This window comes from Calonectris borealis, chromosome 1 (assembly GCF_964195595.1).
Source record: "Calonectris borealis chromosome 1, bCalBor7.hap1.2, whole genome shotgun sequence".
In the NCBI taxonomy this organism is placed as follows: Eukaryota; Metazoa; Chordata; class Aves; order Procellariiformes; family Procellariidae; genus Calonectris; species Calonectris borealis.
In genome coordinates, this window is record NC_134312.1 from 17,809,252 (window position 1) to 17,828,673 (window position 19,422).

The 19,422-nt window shown below is 39.0% G+C and overlaps 1 protein-coding gene across 7 annotated transcripts in view; it reads right to left on the minus strand.

Annotated features, from left to right (window-relative positions):
- Nucleotides 1-6,555: 6,555 nt before the first annotated feature.
- CERK (ceramide kinase) overlaps nt 6,556-19,422 on the minus strand; it is a 46,631-nt gene continuing 33,764 nt past the window's right edge. For all 7 annotated transcript variants that reach the window (XM_075146072.1, XM_075146016.1, XM_075146063.1 and 4 more), the window contains 4 exons: nt 18,639-18,709; nt 14,069-14,274; nt 11,607-11,815; nt 6,556-10,648 (listed from right to left, as the gene is read on the minus strand). In XM_075146072.1, coding sequence (XP_075002173.1) covers nt 10,549-10,648; nt 11,607-11,815; nt 14,069-14,274; nt 18,639-18,709 — 586 coding nt within the window. In that variant the 3' untranslated portion in view covers nt 6,556-10,548. The remainder of the gene's footprint in view (nt 10,649-11,606; nt 11,816-14,068; nt 14,275-18,638; nt 18,710-19,422) is intronic.

A 19,422-nucleotide genomic window follows, 5' to 3' on the forward strand; every position in this document is an offset into this window, starting at 1 on the left:
AAACACTTGGGTGCCCAAGGACATGTTCAGATGCCAAACATCCCTTCTCAGAGATATATAAGTAAATCCCTTGTTTCAGATGTAAGTCTGCATCCCAAAATAAAGCAGAAAAGTTCCAGAAGAAAATAACACAGAGAAGAGCTCGATAGCCCGTGTGCTGGAGCAGCAGGCAGCCAGGCCAAGGGAATATCAAAGGTGGAGCAAAGGAGATCAAAGGAACAGAGAGAAATGTCATCAGGCCGGTATGCATACTTGAACTCCAGAAGGAGCCAGTAGAAGAAAGCAATGGGAACAGTAAGAGGTCAGGATAGCAGTGAGGAAGGGAGGAAGAGAAAAACGGGCAGTGCTGAGGGCATGTGCCAGGGTACGCTGGCTGAGCAAGGGGGAACGCTGAGGGAGAAGAGGAGCGCTCAGAAACGCTGCTACGGCCATAAAAGGAGCAAACGGGGCTGAGCCCGAGAGCCAGGAACTGGCGGGGGGGGGGCTAAAAGCAACACCAGATCCAGTCAGGTTTGCCCCGGCCTCCCATACGCCACGTGGCACTGACTGAAAATGGTACATGATATGGTCTGTCCTTGCAGGCTATCAGCTTAACAGGCGTGGAAGCTTATTTTCTTTATTTATGACATTCTTCCACTCTTGCTTAGGGCAGAGCACGGTGAAATCTTGTTCACTGAAAACTACAACTACCTGAGACCTGGTGGAAACAAATATTTAAGCCACCTTTACTAGTGTGCCCAACACATTTGCAGCACAGGCAAATTCTCCCGAGCTGAGAAAGTTGGTACCTGAACAAGAATCTAAGGGTCCCAGATGCTACAATTTACAATTATACTTCTCCCGTATTTGACCTATGTTTCCGTCCTTTTTTAAGGAAGACATTGTTCAAAGCGTTCAGTTGTTTGGGACAAAAAACAACTGTACAGCATCTATCACTGTTTGATCACAGTGAATCCTGTAAAGAAAATTAAAAGTAGAAATTACCAGTGTGAAGTAACATGTAATATGAACGGAAGCATGTTACTGCAGATCTCATCAGTAGGGAACCATAGAAATGGATTTGCCAGACTACCTTAAAAATGAAGGCTGTATTCTGAAATGTAGAGTTATTTTCAAGAGAAATAATTTTCAGTAGAGGGAGCTGCAGGACCAAGTCAGACTTAAAACACTGAATAGCAGTTACCGCAGTAAGGTAGATAAAAAACTATCTACATTAACATGCAGAATTATTAAACAGTGTCCCAGAGCCTTTATTATCATAAAATGATTTAAGCTTTAGAACTCCACTGCAGCTGAGGGTACGGAGAAAACAAGTGACATGTATATAACTGCATGTAAAGGCATTGTTTGATGTTTTACTGAAAAATAATCTTCTCTTTTCCTGGATTATAGGCACTGATTTGTGACACAAAGACTCAAAACCAAAACAAAGCTGTATTTCTTTCCTTATTGAAAGTTAGTGGCAATATTTCCAATATGGTAACTGTAGACTGCAGGCTGAGAGATTCAATCAATGTGCACATCAGAGAGCAATAGGCAGAGTTATCTGTGCTGTCTCCATCCTGTTGTATTTGTATGCAGAATAATCTGCTTCTACCCAAAGGCAAATCTTGTGCGTGTGCAGTTTTCTCTAGATGTGTCATTTCAAGCGTTATCCTTTAGACTCAACATGCACTGAGCCTTTTTTCTCTCGACGCTGCTCTACCAACGTAGGCCAGTTAGCGACATTTGAAACAGTGTCGTTTACAGATGTTTAACATCGCTCAGTGTTTGTGAGCCTTCTCTGTACTGACACCACTGCGTCGGCAGCGTCAGCCAAGACTGAAAAACAAGACCTTGACAGGTGCCTGAACAGAGGAAAATGAGGTTACAACAAAACATCCGATGTTATTTACAGGTCTCAGAATACATCCAAGAATGTGCCTGAGATTTTTATTTAGAGCTGAGCATCTCCTCCAGCGGACCCGCATGAAGAGGCCTTGAAAATACACCTTTGTCACAACTATTTCTTCATGTCAAATTGCTCCCAAATACTCACAGTCGCAAATACGCTGTAACACTGGGGCAGCAGCAGTAGGGCTGCTCTTCAGTCGCTCACGATGGCTGCCTCACGGCAGCAGGCCCCTCCATGACACATCCATGCCACCTGGCATGTGACACCAACCCAAAGGGCAAGACTCTGCTCCTCCATCTGAACTCTTCTGCACCACATAGACCCCGCTGCCCTGTATAAAAGGTGCGGGAACTTCTCAGTGTCGATATTCTTCCTGCTCATTAGTAGGTTGTAACAGGCTGGTACTCATGCGAGGAGAGAAGGGCAAAAGAGCAAACAGGAGGCTGGAGAGAGCTTTAGGTAGGAGAGCCACCACACCAAGTGCCCCAGTGCATCTCAGGAGTCATGCTGCCTTAGCCATTATTTAAACAAGGAGGGATGGCTAAGTTGCTGGAGGCCACCGCCCATGAGGTCAGGCTTGCTATGTCTTAGAGATCTGGAACTTGTATCATGACCTTTCAACCTACCTGGCACAACATAATCACCTACAAGTGGTTAATTTTTAGATCTTTGGCCAAGAGCTGCCATAAGATCTGGAGTGCTAGTGCACTTGTTTCCAGGCTCTCACCCTCAACTAAGTGAGTGGGCATCGCCTTCAGTGAGCTGGCTGTGCTCAGCCCCTGCAACTCTGTCGCACAGCAGTTCACAGTCAGCAAGTCCATTATAGACATCATTAACATGATCGCTGTCATCTCCTCTATTTTGTATAACCTGTTTTGTCTGCTCCCTGTTGGTTATTGCTCCCAGTGTCACTTTTGCGTTCTGGAAGCAGAGCCATCAATGAGACGCACATCCTAACGTAAGGTCCTTTGCGAGGCATGCTCCACATCAGTGCTCCTGATGACTACAGGCCACTCCTGCTCATCAGTATTGGCTGCACAGCCATGAAGGATACCCACGTTTCTCCTGGTACGTACCAGGGTTTCCCAGCACACATTTCAATGTGTATGAGAGACAACAATTGCACGGTCATCAGCGACACCTCCTCTTCTGCTAAAATGTCTGCAGCCTTAGCTCAAAGATAACGGCAGCCTTGTTTCCTGATGGATGTCTTCTGATTGCACCTTCACATGACCCACAGCCTGTTGGTACTGTCTAAGGCATCGGTCAATGTCAGTAGAAAGGGCATTGCGGGGGTCATCGTGACCTGATGTGTGTTTCCCAGTCTTTATGAAGACAGCAGAGATGCATTCCCACCCGAGTGGCTTTAGGAGAAACATTAAAACCACAGTAACTGTAGTTCCTTTCACCGCTGCCTTGCACTAAGAGTGTAAGGAGACATATTCCACTCCATAGCAAGCTCTGGCTGTTACCACGGAGGGACGTATGCTGTGTCCTGGGGCTGAAGGGAATTCAAATACAGCTATTTGTGCTTTTCATTTCCTTAGCCACCACTGTGCCAAGTGGAGAAAGGAGTTCTGGTATCTCAGCTGCCTTTGTTGGAAGGTAGAAATCAGAAACCCTGGCAGAAATCAATACAAGCAGCAGTAGCCTCCGACTCCCCTTGCACATGTAATGTAAGATGCATTGTGTCAGGTTCCTTCAGTAAGGGACAGGGTGAATCAACAACCCTTTCATCACCTCCTTTTTCCTCTCTTTTAGCTCCAGTGAAAAAACTGAACACAGTCTACTTTGCTAATAAATTCCTGCTGTGCTTTTTCACAGCAGTGTTACAGGACAGATTTATCCCAGACCAGTGAGATTTCCTCCAACAAATGAAGGCAGGGCAGACAGCAATGGCCTTCAGTCCCAAAACCCGAGCAATTTACACAGGTGCAGTGCAACATTTTATTGACTCGAGGGTGAGTTTGGATTGCTGAGTCTGCACAGCCACAGATCTTTTGGTATTCCTGCTCACCTCATCCTTTTCTGCAGTGGTCCGTCCAGAGGAAGCATTACTGCCTGCTGTTCCCACCACAACAGCCTCAGGATGGACCCCTCCGAGCACAGACGCAGCAGGCCTGTGCTTCCTCCCCGCCTCACCCTTCTCCGCTGAGTCTGTAAACCCTTTTATGCAGGAAAAAATACAAATTCTTCTGTTAGCTCAAAGCTTTGCCTGTGCACAGAGGAGAACAAACAACACAATCTGCTGTTCTGGTGAGAGAATATGCCTATGTTTACTGTTTCCTGATCCTGCTCCCAATGTGTTGAGGATTTTCTGAAAGCCTTTACTAGGATATTGCAACCACAGCAATGCCTGGGTGTTCAGGTTTTGCCTGTTTTCCTTAGAAAATTCCAGCGTTATGAGACGAAATGGAAACGGGAGCCTCCAACCACCTGAGAGCTACTTATTTTATTGGGTTGATTCTTCTTGGGCTAGGGGCAGGGCAGCATCTACCAGCAGTGTAGCCTCAGAGTAGTTATTTACCTGGTAGGTATTGCTGAGGGGAGATACCTACTTTGAATGCATCCATCAGAGCTTCAGACAGCATTCTGTGAAAACATGATATCTAGGAACTAACAGTATCTGATTTGATTGAAGACTTTACGCAGATACTCATTCCTTTTTCGGAGCAACCCTGTCAATACCAGCGCTCTTCTAGAGTCCCTTCTTTGGTGGTAAACAGACCCCAGCTTCAAGTGGTTTTTCTTGGTATCGATATGTGCTAGAATATTGTGATTTTTTCCTTCTCTGTCTGAATATTAATACTGTTTAGGCAAAGAACAGAAGACGGAGAGGGAACACAATAGCATAGGGAGGGAATTTCCCCAAAGGCAAGGAGCCGTTCTCTGTGCCCACCGAGGACAGAGCAAGCGCGCTTAAACACAGCAAGGAGATTCAGTCAAGTGAGTAACCAAAGTTTTCTAACTATAAAAACCTTTAAGCAATCTGTTCTGATGGCTAAACTGCTTTGCAGAATATACATCACCGAAAGCTCAGAAGAACAGGTTACACAACCATCTACCAGGAATGGCACAGATATTTCTGTATGCAACCATTTTCTGCAGGAATGTTCCCTGACGTTACAAGGTCTCTGGGGCAGGCCCTTACTGGTGTGAGTTGCTGTCCCACCACCTTAACCTCAGCAGCACTGAAGTACTAACCGAACATTTCTTCTTGCCGCCCAATCTCGCATTTCCTAAAATACAGCTGCTAAGTATTCACATGAAAAATAAATATTTGGCAGATTAAATTGAACAGTCGTTTCAGAATGCTGCACGTTGCTCCAGGAAGCTGCTTTTACAACTCTCCTTCAACACCTCTTCTAGCGATGCTGTTAGTTTGGTAAAGTTTGTGAGCGGAGATACAGAGCATGACCCAACATTTTTTTAGAAATATGTCTTCACAACAGTAATAAAGCTTTTATTTTGTCTACCAGTTGCAAATAGTCAAACTTCTAGCAATCTACTCAAACCTTTAGTGCTGGCTTTACTGTGCAGTTAAAGTACACACGCCTGGGCAATGCTTTCCAGCAAAATAAATTAAAAAAGAAAAATCTGTATTTTCTTTTCCTATTCCTTCTTTTATTTTTCTTCTTTTTAAAATTTGTTTTGCAGTTGTTCTCTTTCATCCTTTCCAGAATTTGGTCTCCATGGATTTTTTAATTCGCATCACTTCTGTTATTCTTTCAGTATTTTTCCTTTATGAATAATTATTTTTTCCCCTATTTTTTCCTGTTCTACACTATTGAAGTCGTCTCTGCATGCAAAAAAAGAGAAAAAAACCTTTTTATATTTACATTTTATATGGCTGGAGGATTCCTATGAAATAAGGCACAAAACTGCACTGTCGATGAAATAGCTACCAACAAGAGCAAGTCACCCTTTCAGACATGTAAGGATCTTAAAGGAGCAAACATCTTTTGAAGACAACCACTTGTTGGCAATTTTGGTAGGTATGTATTAGGAATCATTTCTAAACAGTAGGAAATGGAATAACAAAATTGTTAATCCTCTCATTGCAGAGAACTTGAAAGGCATGACAGATTGCAGAACAAATGCCCCACCCCCTTCTAATTAATGGGACTAGTGACACATTAATTAAGAACATGCATAAGCCTCTGCAAGATGTACATCATGTATGTATCAGTGGGTAAGACAGAAGTCTGGAGAGACTGTCGCTTCATTATGGACAGAATTCATTTACTACAACTTAAACACTAGTTAGAATCTATTAAATGTACTTAAGTATCCTGTTGAAAATTTAAAATAAGAGAAATGTGACTAATGAGAATTAAAATGATGTATTCCTATTACTCATTTGCTTCATAGGGATTAAAGTAGGAGTTCTAGGGAAATACTACTTGAATTGCAGGACAGAGGTGTTCAGAGAAATTTCTGATTCTACATACCATCTTCCCGTTCATGCCGTAAGACATCCCTGCAAATATTGCCTTGTGGCATAACTGCATGTGGTGGGTTGACCTTGGCTGCCAGCCAGGTGCCCACCCAGCTGCTCTCCCTCCTCAGTAGGACAGGGTAAGAAAATACGATGCAAAGCTCATGGGTTGAGATAAGAACAGGGAGATCACTCAGCAATTGCAGTCAGGGGCAAAACAGACTCGACTTGGGGAATATTAATTTATTGCCAATTAATAACAGAGTAAGATAGTCAGAAATAAAAACAAAATTAAAACCACCTTCTCCCCTCCTCCCTCCCTGCCTTCTTCCCAGGCCCAACTTCGCTCCTGACTCTTCTACCTCCTCCCCCCACCTTGAGAGGCACAGGGGGATGGGAAATGGGGGTTGTGGTCAGTTCGTAACACTTCATCTCTCCCGCTCCTTCCTCCTTCATGAACCTCTCACTCTTGGGTCCCCTGTGGGTCACAGTTCCTGCCAGCAAACCTGCTCATGCATGTGCTCCTCTCCACATCTACAGCTCCTGCCAGGAAACTTGCTCCAGCATGGGCTCTCCACAGGCTGCAGCTTCCTTCAGAGCAAATGCACCTGCTCCTGCTCAGGGTCCTCCACAGGCTGCAGGTGGGTATCTGCTCCACCGTTAACCTCCATGGGCTGCAGGGGAACAGCCTGCCTCACCATGGTCTTCACCACAGGCTGCAGGGTAATCTCTGCTCCAGCACCTGAAGCACCTTCTCCTCCTTCACTGACCTTGGCATCTACAGGGATGTTTCTTTGTTTTCCCCTCACTCCTTTCACAGCTGCTGTGCAGCATTTTTTTTCCCCTGTTCTTAAATATTCTATCACAGAAGTCGCCAATCAGCTCAACTTTGGCCAGTGACAGGTCCATCTTGGAGGCGGCTGGAACTGACTCTGTCTGACATGGGGGCAGCTTCTGGTGTCTTCTCACAGAAGCCGCCCATGCAGCCCCCAACAGCTACCAAAACCTTGCCACGTAAACCCAACACACTTCAAAAGCAGAAGTCTCTACAGTGCCGAAAAGCATGTTCTCCTTCTGTGCCCACTGTTCTTCTACAACTAACATGTTTTACTTACATACTGCATCTGTAATGCAATGAAATTCTAAAAAACCCCATCTATTTACTATATACTATTTATAGTATAATACATATTTTATGCTTCTTAGAACAGTAGTTTTCTTTCACTTTTTGCAGTTTAGATTTTTCCATAATAAACAACTCTAAATACTTGCATTATAATTAAGTTTCTTCTCCCCCCTTCAATCTTTAGTTTACCTTGGCAGAGTTGCTTAGTTTTAGTCTTAAGTCCAGCTGCACTAGTCGCTTTCCTTCACGCTCAGTGTTTGTCCACACTCACACTGGCTACAAAGCTGTGGTCAACCCAAATGGAAGCTTATGAATTACTTCTCCACCAGGTTTAATCTGCCCACATTGCTTACACTGAGCACACTACTGCCAGATTTCTGCTGAACAAAGGTAGATATTTTTTCAAATCAAGTTGTGAAAAGAAGAAAACCACTATATTGCTGTATGATGTGATTTTATTTTTTCAATGAAATGCCCTAGCGTCATAAAACAGAACACATTTTCTAATCTTGAAGCCAGCAAGATTGGGAAAAAAAGAAAAAAATCGAACTTGGTTTTCCTATACATAATTTCCATATTGAGACTACATTCAGAGGGAAAAAACCCTAGAATTAAAATGTAAGCAGACATTACTTATGCAGCTCTCTTCTTAAAAATAAACTGGACATGTCATACAACTCACATATGGTGCTTTGCTAGTATAATATGCTACAAATAGAATTATTCAAATGCAATTATGCAGCTTTTCTATTACCTAAAACCTTTTCATTTTATTATGTTGCAACACCTTTATTATTTACTTCACACTTCATTACCATACTACAGAATGATCTTTTCTCCTTTTCTGGTGACTTGTTTCTCAGAAAGGGGGCCTTCACTGTGGCTTTCTTTGGAAACACCAAGCACTCAGTTTCAGATACTAAAAATATTCAAATCATTTCAATATACATTCACAACTAGATTAAGCCTCCATCTTTCAAGTAAGGGTCTCATGACTTGCTAGTAAACTAACGGAAAGAGCTGGTTAGTATTTACTCCTCGTTTATGAGAATGTGATCTGGATAGCTGTAATGCCTCATAAATGCCCTCATCTGTTGGTGAGCTGAGTGTGCACCATCATATCCTGCACAAGAATTACAGTAACTTGAAGTCTGGGTTCTCTCACAATATTCATGGATAGACCAAAATAACTGCAGAACTTTTTAAACAAACGACACTTTCAAAAAATATTTGCATTTGTAGAACTGCATAATCTCATTTTCAAGGAGGTTCTTAGGTCAAAAGTACTATTTCACTTATTAAACATGGCTTTAAAAATACAGTATACATAACACATGTTACAAATGTCTAAAAAAAACATTGGATCAATCAACATTTCAACTCATTGCATTAATAAGGAAAGTAAACAACAGTACTTTTCGAAAACTATTCAAGTATTTCCCTGAAATACTATATAATGAAAACCAGATCCTAAACTTTGTATGACCGTACTTTAAGCAAATATCATTTGCAAGTGCTTTTTGTCATATAGAGCAGTATGAATAATACTTTGTAGCAAAGATATAGCACACCATTTTGATATTACACAAAACTGGAATGTAAATAATTTCAATAGAAACAAATATCAGCCGTTTATAACAATTTTCAAGTGCTTCAGTAATAAACTGACCAATCACCACGGCTTACACAGAGCAAATACATGAGAGACATAAAACTAATACAAGCTGAATGACAGAAATGCCAATAAATATACATGAACAGAGAATCATTAGCTGTTCAGACACAAAAAAATACCTCAGATGCAATGAGTTTTAAAAAGAACTACACACAAGAAAAGATAGAAGAGAGCAGGGGCTAACTTCTGATCTTCAAACAGGAATAAATATGTACAAGAAAAGCAAAATTTAGCCCCAAGCCTACACACAGAACGTGTGTGTCACAATACACAAATCCATACACAACTTAAATAATCACTCCATAGCTATACATGATAGTCTTAACTTTTTTTGCTATAAGAACAAATCAGCACAGTGAATTCGTGATTTATCAGATGCCAGTTTCTTCCCTTGACTTCACAAAACAAATTATTTTGTTTCATACTTAGTTAAATAAACATTATTTTGAAAACTTTCAATCACAAAATCATATTTTTAAACTTAACATTCCAACATATTATTTTGCAAAGACATTTTAACGTATGTAGTAGAATCTCCAAAGAATTGTGTACTGAAGAGGGAAGCTTTTTGTATGTTAATTTTAGATATTTTTAAAAATTTAAAACTTGCTGGTGTTTCAGAAGATATTTATATTTTCCTTTGCCTGTGCCTTCCTGGTATTATAAGTATCCCTGCGAGTTGCTTATAAAACATTTCAGCTGCTGTGTGTGGTATTTGGTATCATCCAAACAGTCATAAACCCCTTTATAATCCCAAAAAGCATCATGCAAGGAAACTTTTATAAATAGAATATACAGGGTAATGTATGATCTGTATACAGATGTGCTTTATTTTTCAAAGTATTTCTGAACTCTTATTGTTATTACTTAAAGCCAGGAATGTTTGAATTGCATTGATAAGTTGCAAGGTATAGGCAGAATTACAAAATGAAAGATTTTACTAAAAAAAAGATGAGAATGACAACACTGTTGTCCAGCATTTAAGCCACATGCAACTACATAACACTCCCAGCAGAAAACATCTTCTCAGACACTGAAAATACCTTGTCTTGATATCTTGGTTTGATGACAATGGAAAATCCGATGTTTTATAACATTTAGATATTATTGCAACACAACTGCTAAATTAGCTCTCTAGGAAAGCACAGAGAATTTATCAGTCATTGTGAATACATATATATACACCAGCCCTCTCTTTTCTAACGTAACTTAGATTACACTGCTCCAAGATATATTTTAATGATTACAATGTTTTTAAAAAAATGACACAATGCAATACGATGTCTAAAATTATACTGAAGCCATTAAAAAAAAAAATCTAAAATTTTAAAATACTTGTCAATTTGACTAAAATGCATATTTACTCAATTTCCTTGAGTTTTTATTTTTTCTTCTCCCGACTGGAGGAACAATGTCTATAGTAATTGTTCAATGCTACTCTGGCTGTAGGCAGCTTCATCTTTACAGTTTTCCTCGATTCCCCTTGCAAATAGTTTCATTAACTGGCAGTGAACCCTGAAAAATATGGAAATCAATTAATAAGAAATAAATGAGTATTACATATTTAATTCTAATAATCCATGAATTTCAAGCAGTTGGACAAAGTTTCTTGCTCCAGACTACAAAGTTTCTTGCTCCAGACGCTCTCATTCTTGATACAATCCTCCCCTGCAAAGAAGGGATGGATTCCTTCTCCCCCTGGATGCTTTCAGGTATCCATCACTCCTGTTACTCCTCTCTTCCACACAAAAAATTCTATGGGGCACTTTGATGAGCTGATCTTATACCATATACAATATTTATAAAAATCACTTCGGATCACTGCTAAGTGAATATGTTTTAATGGAACACACTTGCATGTAAATATTTTGTATTGTGGTTTTGGCTCCCTTTGTTCTAAAAACAACAAACAAGAACAATCAACTAAAAAAAACCCCAAACAAAAAAAGAAAAAAGCCCTTCAATTTCACAAACCTCTATTCCCTTCTAATATGACTATCTGTACAATTGCAAACTCCTTTCTCCATATGCCAAGGCTGGAGATAAGACTGTGCTGTGTGTCAAAAACCACAAAGTATGGGACATACTCAGTATTTCTGTAAGACAAAGATGCTTACTTAAGCTTAAATTTAAACAGGAAAACCTATTGCTCAGAGTAATGAGGTACTCCACTCATTTAAAAAAGAATCCTCCCAACACCACCTTCATTTTCAGCACTTCAAGCACGTAATATCAGTACTTAAGAAGTAAGTAGGACTTCAAAGGTAGGGCCATCCATCTATCTCAGTCAGAGTGATCATTTACAATACACATGGAGTATTCTCTGGAAAGGACTCAAAAAAGTAACAAAAAAAATTAAGTTTATTATCAGAAGACTGAAATTTGCTATGCGGAGGCATCTTTTTTTAGGATGTCTTTATGAGTATCTTTAAAATCAGTTTTCTGTTACATGAAGGGAAAAATCGATGCTTACCTCACTTCAATTGCTGAACTGTCCAGAGTTTCTCCATCACAGTTCCAGGTGCTATTAGCAATATTACAGCAACAGGCTGGATGATCTCTGCAGAACTGGCCAAAACGTTTCTTTCCTATGTCCGTGACATTGCTTTCGTTGTCTTCTGAAAGCTTTGATGTAAATTGAAAACTCTTCACCCGATAAACATCTACAAATGAGAAATCAAACTGCAAAGAAAAAAATAAATCAAAACAGGCAATTAAAATTAGTTAAACACATTCAATGTGTAAAGCAGCTCAGCATGCAGCATTTTGTATTCAAGAAAGTCTGTCCGCTCCAATTTTCTAGAGGCATAGAGTGATTTTTGTTTTTAAAAAACTGCACAAGTCAGAAACAATAAAGCAAAAATAGAACCTTACTTTTCAGTGGCCCTCTTCAAGTAGCTGCAATATTGCCACTTTATAGAAAATCAGGTAACGGGTTCTGAGATTATGAGTAAATGGGGTATAAAAACTATTAAAAAAACCCTAGAAAAACTATTATAACATGGAATCAAAGTAAAAAAGGTTTGGGTTGGATCCTCAGGACTTGTTCAACTACAATCCTTAAGACACATGGGCTTTTCTGAAAGCCGCCTGCTTCTGCATTTGGAACAATTCCCTGAAGGTGAGAATTCCATGGCAGCATGATCAAATCACAGAGCTGGATGTATACAAAAATAAGAATAGAGGGCAATATTGTTACATTCCAACAAAATAAAAATTATTTTAACTAGTTAATTCAGCTACAAAAAGTAGGACAATTAAGAGATTGCTCTTATAACAGAGGTTGCAGATTTATACAACAATATTGTACAAATGCTTTAAAACAGGCTTTGTAAATTAAAGGAACAATCAAATTAGAGGGTGCCCCCACCTGCTCTGAAAGCAACTTAACTGATACAGACTTAAACATTTAGCAAGCTGTAGTAAATACAGACATGTCATTTAGCAAAGGCAATGGAGTATGTCTGTGTGCATCTATGGGCGGGGGGTGGCAAGGAAGCAAAAGTGAATAAAGAAACAGATTACCCATAAACTAGTCTGTATTAATGTACAGTCGCGTTTTTCTTCCTTTTCACATTTAAGTTTCCAAACAGAGTTGCCCACTATTATGGTAGATACTAACCTGGGATGAGGACATATGTACAACCCTGCATTTAATCTACTCTGCAAAACCAACAAATCCTGGAGAGAAACAGTGAGGAAGCACTGGAAGGGGAACGACCACAGTGGCAATCACAAAAAGCATCAGAGTTGAAGGGACTTCCTAGATCTTAAGTTCCCTCGGCTTTTAACCATAAACTGTGAAGTTTTTTCAAACTTGGAAGCAGTGGCTCATGGATACAATGAGGCTCACTAAGCAGTGTGCTAGTCCAAACAGCTTCGTTGCAAAAACTGGTATCCACAGCTGCACAGAGCCACCCATGAATGCTCTCATGTCTCAACTCTAAGGGGAATGTAGTCTCTTGATAAATGTTGAAGCCAATTTAAAAGGTAGCCAGGGAAGGCTTCAAATCATCAAAAATATCAAGGGAACAATGAGAGTGAGTGGGAAGGAGTACAGGGAAGAAGAGGAGACTGAGAATAGCAGGAAGGAGGAATACAGACACACACGCACACACAATGTCCCAGGGAATGGTAATGAGGAAATACAGGAAAGAGAATCTATACTAATTCTTCTACAGAGGAGGAAGAATAGCATCATAATCAAGTGATTTATTATTGCTTTTATAATTAGATATTAGTCCATTGTTCAGATAATTTCCGGAACATGTTAATAGTATCAGGTTGTGACAAATATTAAATGTATATATTCACAGCCATGGCTCTGGTTTCAACAGATATTACAATCCAAAGTAGTGATGAATCTTCCCTTGTAGTTTATCCTGACAGCTACAACATATGTAAGGAATAATTTTGAAGCTGAATGCATAAAGCTCATAACCTGGTCACACATATGTAGTAAAATTCTGCTAAAACCCTGCAGTTTACAATCAAACTGCAGTCCTGGTAACTTTCTTCTAAACCACATTTTTATACAATTTACAAAAAGTGATTTATTATTCTTCACTACATCTTCTACCTCAGCTACGTTATACTGTTGTGAGCAGTTTTTCATGACAAATACATGGGGGCACAGTTGTGATAAAATCACTTTAAATATTGTCCAAACAGCAAATACATGGCAAAATGTTACAAAACAGAATTCAATTAGCAAAAGTGGAATTTTGTTAGAATGCTATGGCCGAAGACTTGACTCCGCTAAAATTTTTTTTTTTTTAACGGTACACATGCTGAGATTATGTCACCCAAAATGTATAAACTTTTTTCTTTTTTAAAAAAACCCTGCTTTGTAGATGTTCTTTTTGTCATATAAGAATATCGATATTTACAACTTAGACTGACTCTGGAGAATTCATTGTCAAAGGGAATACACACCTGATCATCTTGGTTTGTATGTCTGACAAGATACCGTAGAAAATCAAATCTGGAGCATTTACGAACTAGAATGAGGTCAGCTGAACCATCTGCCAAATGAGCTGCTGGTGAAAGACCTTTTGGACTTCGTGGACAGGCACAGCTCATATTTACTGCATTGATGGCTAGAAATTTCCCTTTAATAACCTTCCATTCTTCTTCATCTTCTGAAATGCATCAAAAACGCATAGAGATAGGTTATTATTTGATCTACTCAGAAGAACACTAAAAAGAAGTCACTCTTGGCAACTTAAAAGTTTTTACTGGGCATACTCATGCACTGTCAATACATATCTAAAATAAACTGCATTCAAAAAAATCTATTTTTCATATACTAACAGAGAAAGTTGCTTTCTCCCTTCACAGACTGTGATTATCTACTAAACCTGCTGACCATTTCTGACATATGCATGTCAAATTCAGGATCCATGCTATTTGGGTAAACCCACAAAACCTTAGGCAGGGGCCAGACAGAAGCAAGTTACAACTCTTGTTGTTTAGGAGGATTTTTAACTTTTTAAAAATTTTATTCTTGCTTTCAGCATGTTAATCTTAAATAAACAATGATGCAAAGACAGCGGTTTAGTATTTGGTTTCTAAATCAATATTCCTTTTCTGCCCCGATGCCACAAATTGTATTTAAAAAAAAGACAAAGCGGGAAGAGATGACTCAGGGTTCAGCAAGAACCAGCAGGCAGCTGATCAGGAGTCTGCTTCCACCCCAACCCACCCCAAATGTCTGAAGATGAATACTATTAACAGAGTTGAACTTTCCTGTGCGTAAATCTTCAGAGATTTCTGGAAAACAATACAAAAATCTGTTTTCAACAATGTGAAACCATTCTGTTAGAGATTAGACCTAGACTGAGCTTAAGTGTGTGATGGCATCAATACTACCAAGAGGCAGAGGAATTTTCCGGAACAAAGAAACACTGGCAGGCACTGCACAGAGTTGTCATCTAAACTGTATTTTCTCGAATACGAATAAAAATAGATAAAAAATGCCTTTGCATTTTTAGACTACACATAATCGCCTTCCTCACTACAATTAAAAAAAAGCAATAAAGCAGCCATACACTCCTTTTCTCCTCCCAATGTAAGTGGATTCTTATTTCAAATGAACAACTCCACAGAAGTAATGATTGTGGAATAGTCTATGGTTCTAAGACTGGAGTTCAAGAGTGAGGTGCCATTGTTGATGATGGGGGTAAGATTAAGGAATGAACAAAAAATGATAAAGTTTGTTTATATAAGCCTGTTAAAAAAAGTTTGATCATCAAACAAGAGCAAGGTAGAGGTTCTGAAGCATATTAACTGGTATGGAATTAAAAATCTAACATTATCCAGATCCCCACTGGGGAACCCAGTTCCCTACTGGGTTAACTTATAGTTATTTTCAGAGTGCTTCTTTGATGAGACTATAGATGACATTTACGCTATATATTTCACGTCCTGAAATTCTGATATTCTTTACTGTTTTAGTTTCAGGAACTTCACATTTACTTTAGAGAATCATTACAATTGTCTAGGTAATTTTGGACCTGAAGTCTATGATGCATTCATTTTGAATTGACCTCTCCAAGCTTTATCCATCAGAAAAAGAAGAAAAAATAAGAAAAAAAGGTTTGGAAAGTATTCTGTAGTTGTTCTTTGCTCTTTGAACTTCTCTCACTTCCTTGAATTTTTATTTATTGGAACTTTTTACTATCCACCCTTCAGCAACAGAACGAAGAAAAACAGAATTCCAGGAAAAGCAGAGTAGGATTATAATGTGAAAAGACTTAAAGGAAACTAAAAACTTAATTCTTTTTTCATCTAGACTATCCTCTCTATCTCCTGATAAACAAATCAGTAATAATAAGAAAAAATGCAGCTCTTAAATTCAACATGTTCGGATCATTTGCCAACGTTGTTTTAGTACCAATTATACTTGCTTTACAGCTGATCTTTTTATGTTGCTTTCAAACAGGACATTACAGAAAGAAATAATTCAAATCAGATTAAAAATGTGTATTTTAAGAGAGATGAGAAAGACTTAAATGTCAAACTACAGAATGACTTTGTTCAGGCTGCAGGCAAATGACGAGGCCCTGCTCTGAGATTAAGGTACCTGAACAGAACGTAAGAAACTACTGGAGCTAGAAACATCTATGTCCAGAACTATACAAGTGCCTATTTACAAGAAAACCAGGCATTTTCTGATATACGAACAACAAAATGAAAACAACACCCTTTACTGATAAATCCTTCTGTTGTTTATCTGAGAAGCACTAATAATTTAGTCTACAGTCTGTCCAGATAGGCATTAACTTTTGAAGTATGCTCACTGTAATAAATGTCTCAAATTACTTAAGGTAGAATGCTTATATATATTACTGTAACAGGTTGTTTTCACCTGGTGGAAAAGTACTGTTCAGTATAAATTTCAGCATGTTACTCAAAAAAAGCCTCACTGTTCAACTAAGAACAAAGTCAGGGTATTTATCACATTTTAAATGACCAACTGTTTTCATAACCATTCTGCAGGGTGCATCACTGTAATACCACAAATTATTCGCCCAAAATATCTTTCATACAACAGAGCAATCATAAGCAGGGAGAGCATAAACGGCACTCATTTCAACTATCTATTGTGTATATATACACTGCAAGTTGCTGAAATCAGCATAACGTGCTAGCACTCAAAATTTGCTCAGCACATGCACATAGACTTCTGCATAATACAAAGAAATATGTTCAGTGACAGCCAATGCAAGCATCCTTCTAAACTTACCTGAATTGTACACAAACCAAATGGGCACAACGAAGGAGTCAGCCAATACACCCTGCTGAGTAAAAAGCTTATCTGAGGTGGCGATTTAAAATCCTTTTTATTGCCAATCAAGAGTAGCTGGTTGTTATTGTTTGCTTACCAGTACTGCATGGAGAAGAGACTGGATTGCAAAGAAAGCCAGCCAGTGGAAGTGAAATGGATTTAAGTAACCAATGTCCTACGTAATCAGCTGCTTAATGTCTTGTGCAATGCTGGCTAAAGCAGTCTTTATTGTTCACTAACCTGTAGCTTGCTTTTGCCTTTGCTCCTTTGCTGGATCAAAACTAACAAAATGGCAGATTTCCAAAAAAACCCCAAATCTCAAACACAACAAAACAAAAAAATGCCAAATAAAAAACCCCACAAACAAAAGAAAAAAGGTTGGCAATTTCTAACTACAGTTATTTCTCAAAAAGACAGGTTTTTCTCTTACCAAAAAACCTGCTATCAGATTTAGCTCCTAAGAAAATATTATGTAAAGTAATTTCTTTAGCTGAATCTGGGCATAAATTAAAACAACAAGAAATACTCCAATCTGGCCATCTGTCGACTATATCAAAGATCTGAAAGCAGTAGCTGGGATGAAAGCACTATAGAGAAGCATGTGTAACAGGAATTCAAGTTGACATAGAAATCTATATACAGTCTTTATGCTACCAATGAATTTCTATAGTATGATGATACTGTTTTTGCTAACAGATGGCTAGAACCTGGCCCAGATACTGTGCAAAATAACTGTAATTATAAGATATTCTAGGTCATAAAGACCAATGTTTGTGTCAAGAAAATTATGGTTTTATGCACCGGGCTTTACAAGGAAAAAAAAAAAGAAAAAAAAAAGAGAGAGTAAAAGTAGAAGCAAGCACCCATGGGAAGGCTGCCTGCTGTTTAAGAGGGGTTTATCCAAGACAACGAATTGAGACCAGAGGCGAATTTGGCCAACTGACTCTGCATATCTTACTCCAGCAAGGCCACAAATCTATCAATATCTGTGCTTCCCCTTAGCATGTAGCAGTCAGACATAAAGAGATACAGCTAGGAGGATGACTGCACAGAATCCAGTATATTAACAGTTGTTTTAACAAAAGGAAGGAAAAGTTATGCCCATTAAAAAAACCCATGGAAATGGGCGCAGAGGTTGGAATGGAGGGAAAAAGAGAATAAGGATAGCATAACTAGAGAAATCATTTATCATTTATACTGATATTGGTGGGGTATTGTACAGAAATATTTAAGTCCACTAGATCAGTTATTAGTTGTCCAAGTTCACTGCCCCATACTTACGTAATAAACAGCTTTACACAGGATGACTTTTGTGCTGACAAACACAAATTTTTAATCCCGATCTATTCGAAAAGTTATCTTACTGAACTGCTTCCTTCTATACTACCTTGCAGTTTATCAGTTAAGAGCTTCTCACAAAAAGAACACAGAGTCCTAGCTCACAGAATTTATCTTTCTTAAAAGAAAAGAAACTTGTATATTTCAATGTGTTGGGTAATTAGTATAGTTTTATCTGAATTTTCTAAGGTTTGGGTGGAGGAGACACTTTCCATATTTTTCACATATTTACAAGTATTTTCTTTAAAGAAAAAATGGATTATCTAGTAACTCACGTGTTTTAAAAAGAACCAAAACACACACACACTTGAAGTGATATATTCTGAAAAACAGTATTTTGTATAATACTACATCATCTTACTTCTTATGAAAAATTACCTTCATGTTTTAATCCACATTCCTTGCGCTGTTCTGCCAGCTGTTGCTCACTTTTCTTGCAAATGTAACATCTGAAAACAAAAATACCATTCAGTTCCTGAAAACAAAAGTACTATTCAGTTTAACTTTTTTGGTTTACCCAGTCATTACAGGACCTTCCCTCACCACAAGATGCAGGCACTGATAAGCCTGATGTGACATGAAGCATGATAGCTCTGCAAGCAGTACAGGTACTTAAGTACAGTGCTGAAGATTACTGGATGTCAGAAATAACAGCATTACAGAGCCATAAGATCACATATGTTGGAAGGGATCTCTGATGTGGTCCAAACCTCTGCTCAAAGCAGGTCTTACAGGATCAGGATGTTCAGTGTCTTGTTCAGTCAAGTTTTGACTATCTGCAGGGGTGCAGTCCACAAGACCTCTGGGCAACCTGTTCCAAAATTTGACTGCTATAACAGTGAAAGACATTGACATACTGGAGCCAGACCTTCATCTCACAAGTGCTGAGTACAGGGAAAGAAATTACTTCTCCTGAACTGTTGGCTTCTCCTTTGCATAGAAAGCCCAATATACAGTTGGCCTTCCTTGCTGCAAGGACACACTGCTGACTCAGGTACACCTGTTGTCCACCAAGATCCCAAAGTTCTTTTTGGCAGAGCTGCCTTCCAGCCAGTCAGTACCGTTGCATGGGACTATTCCATCCCAGACAGACAACGTTTGCCTCTCCTGAACTTCAGGAGGTTCCTATCAGTCATTTCTTCAGCCCACCAAGGTCCCTCTG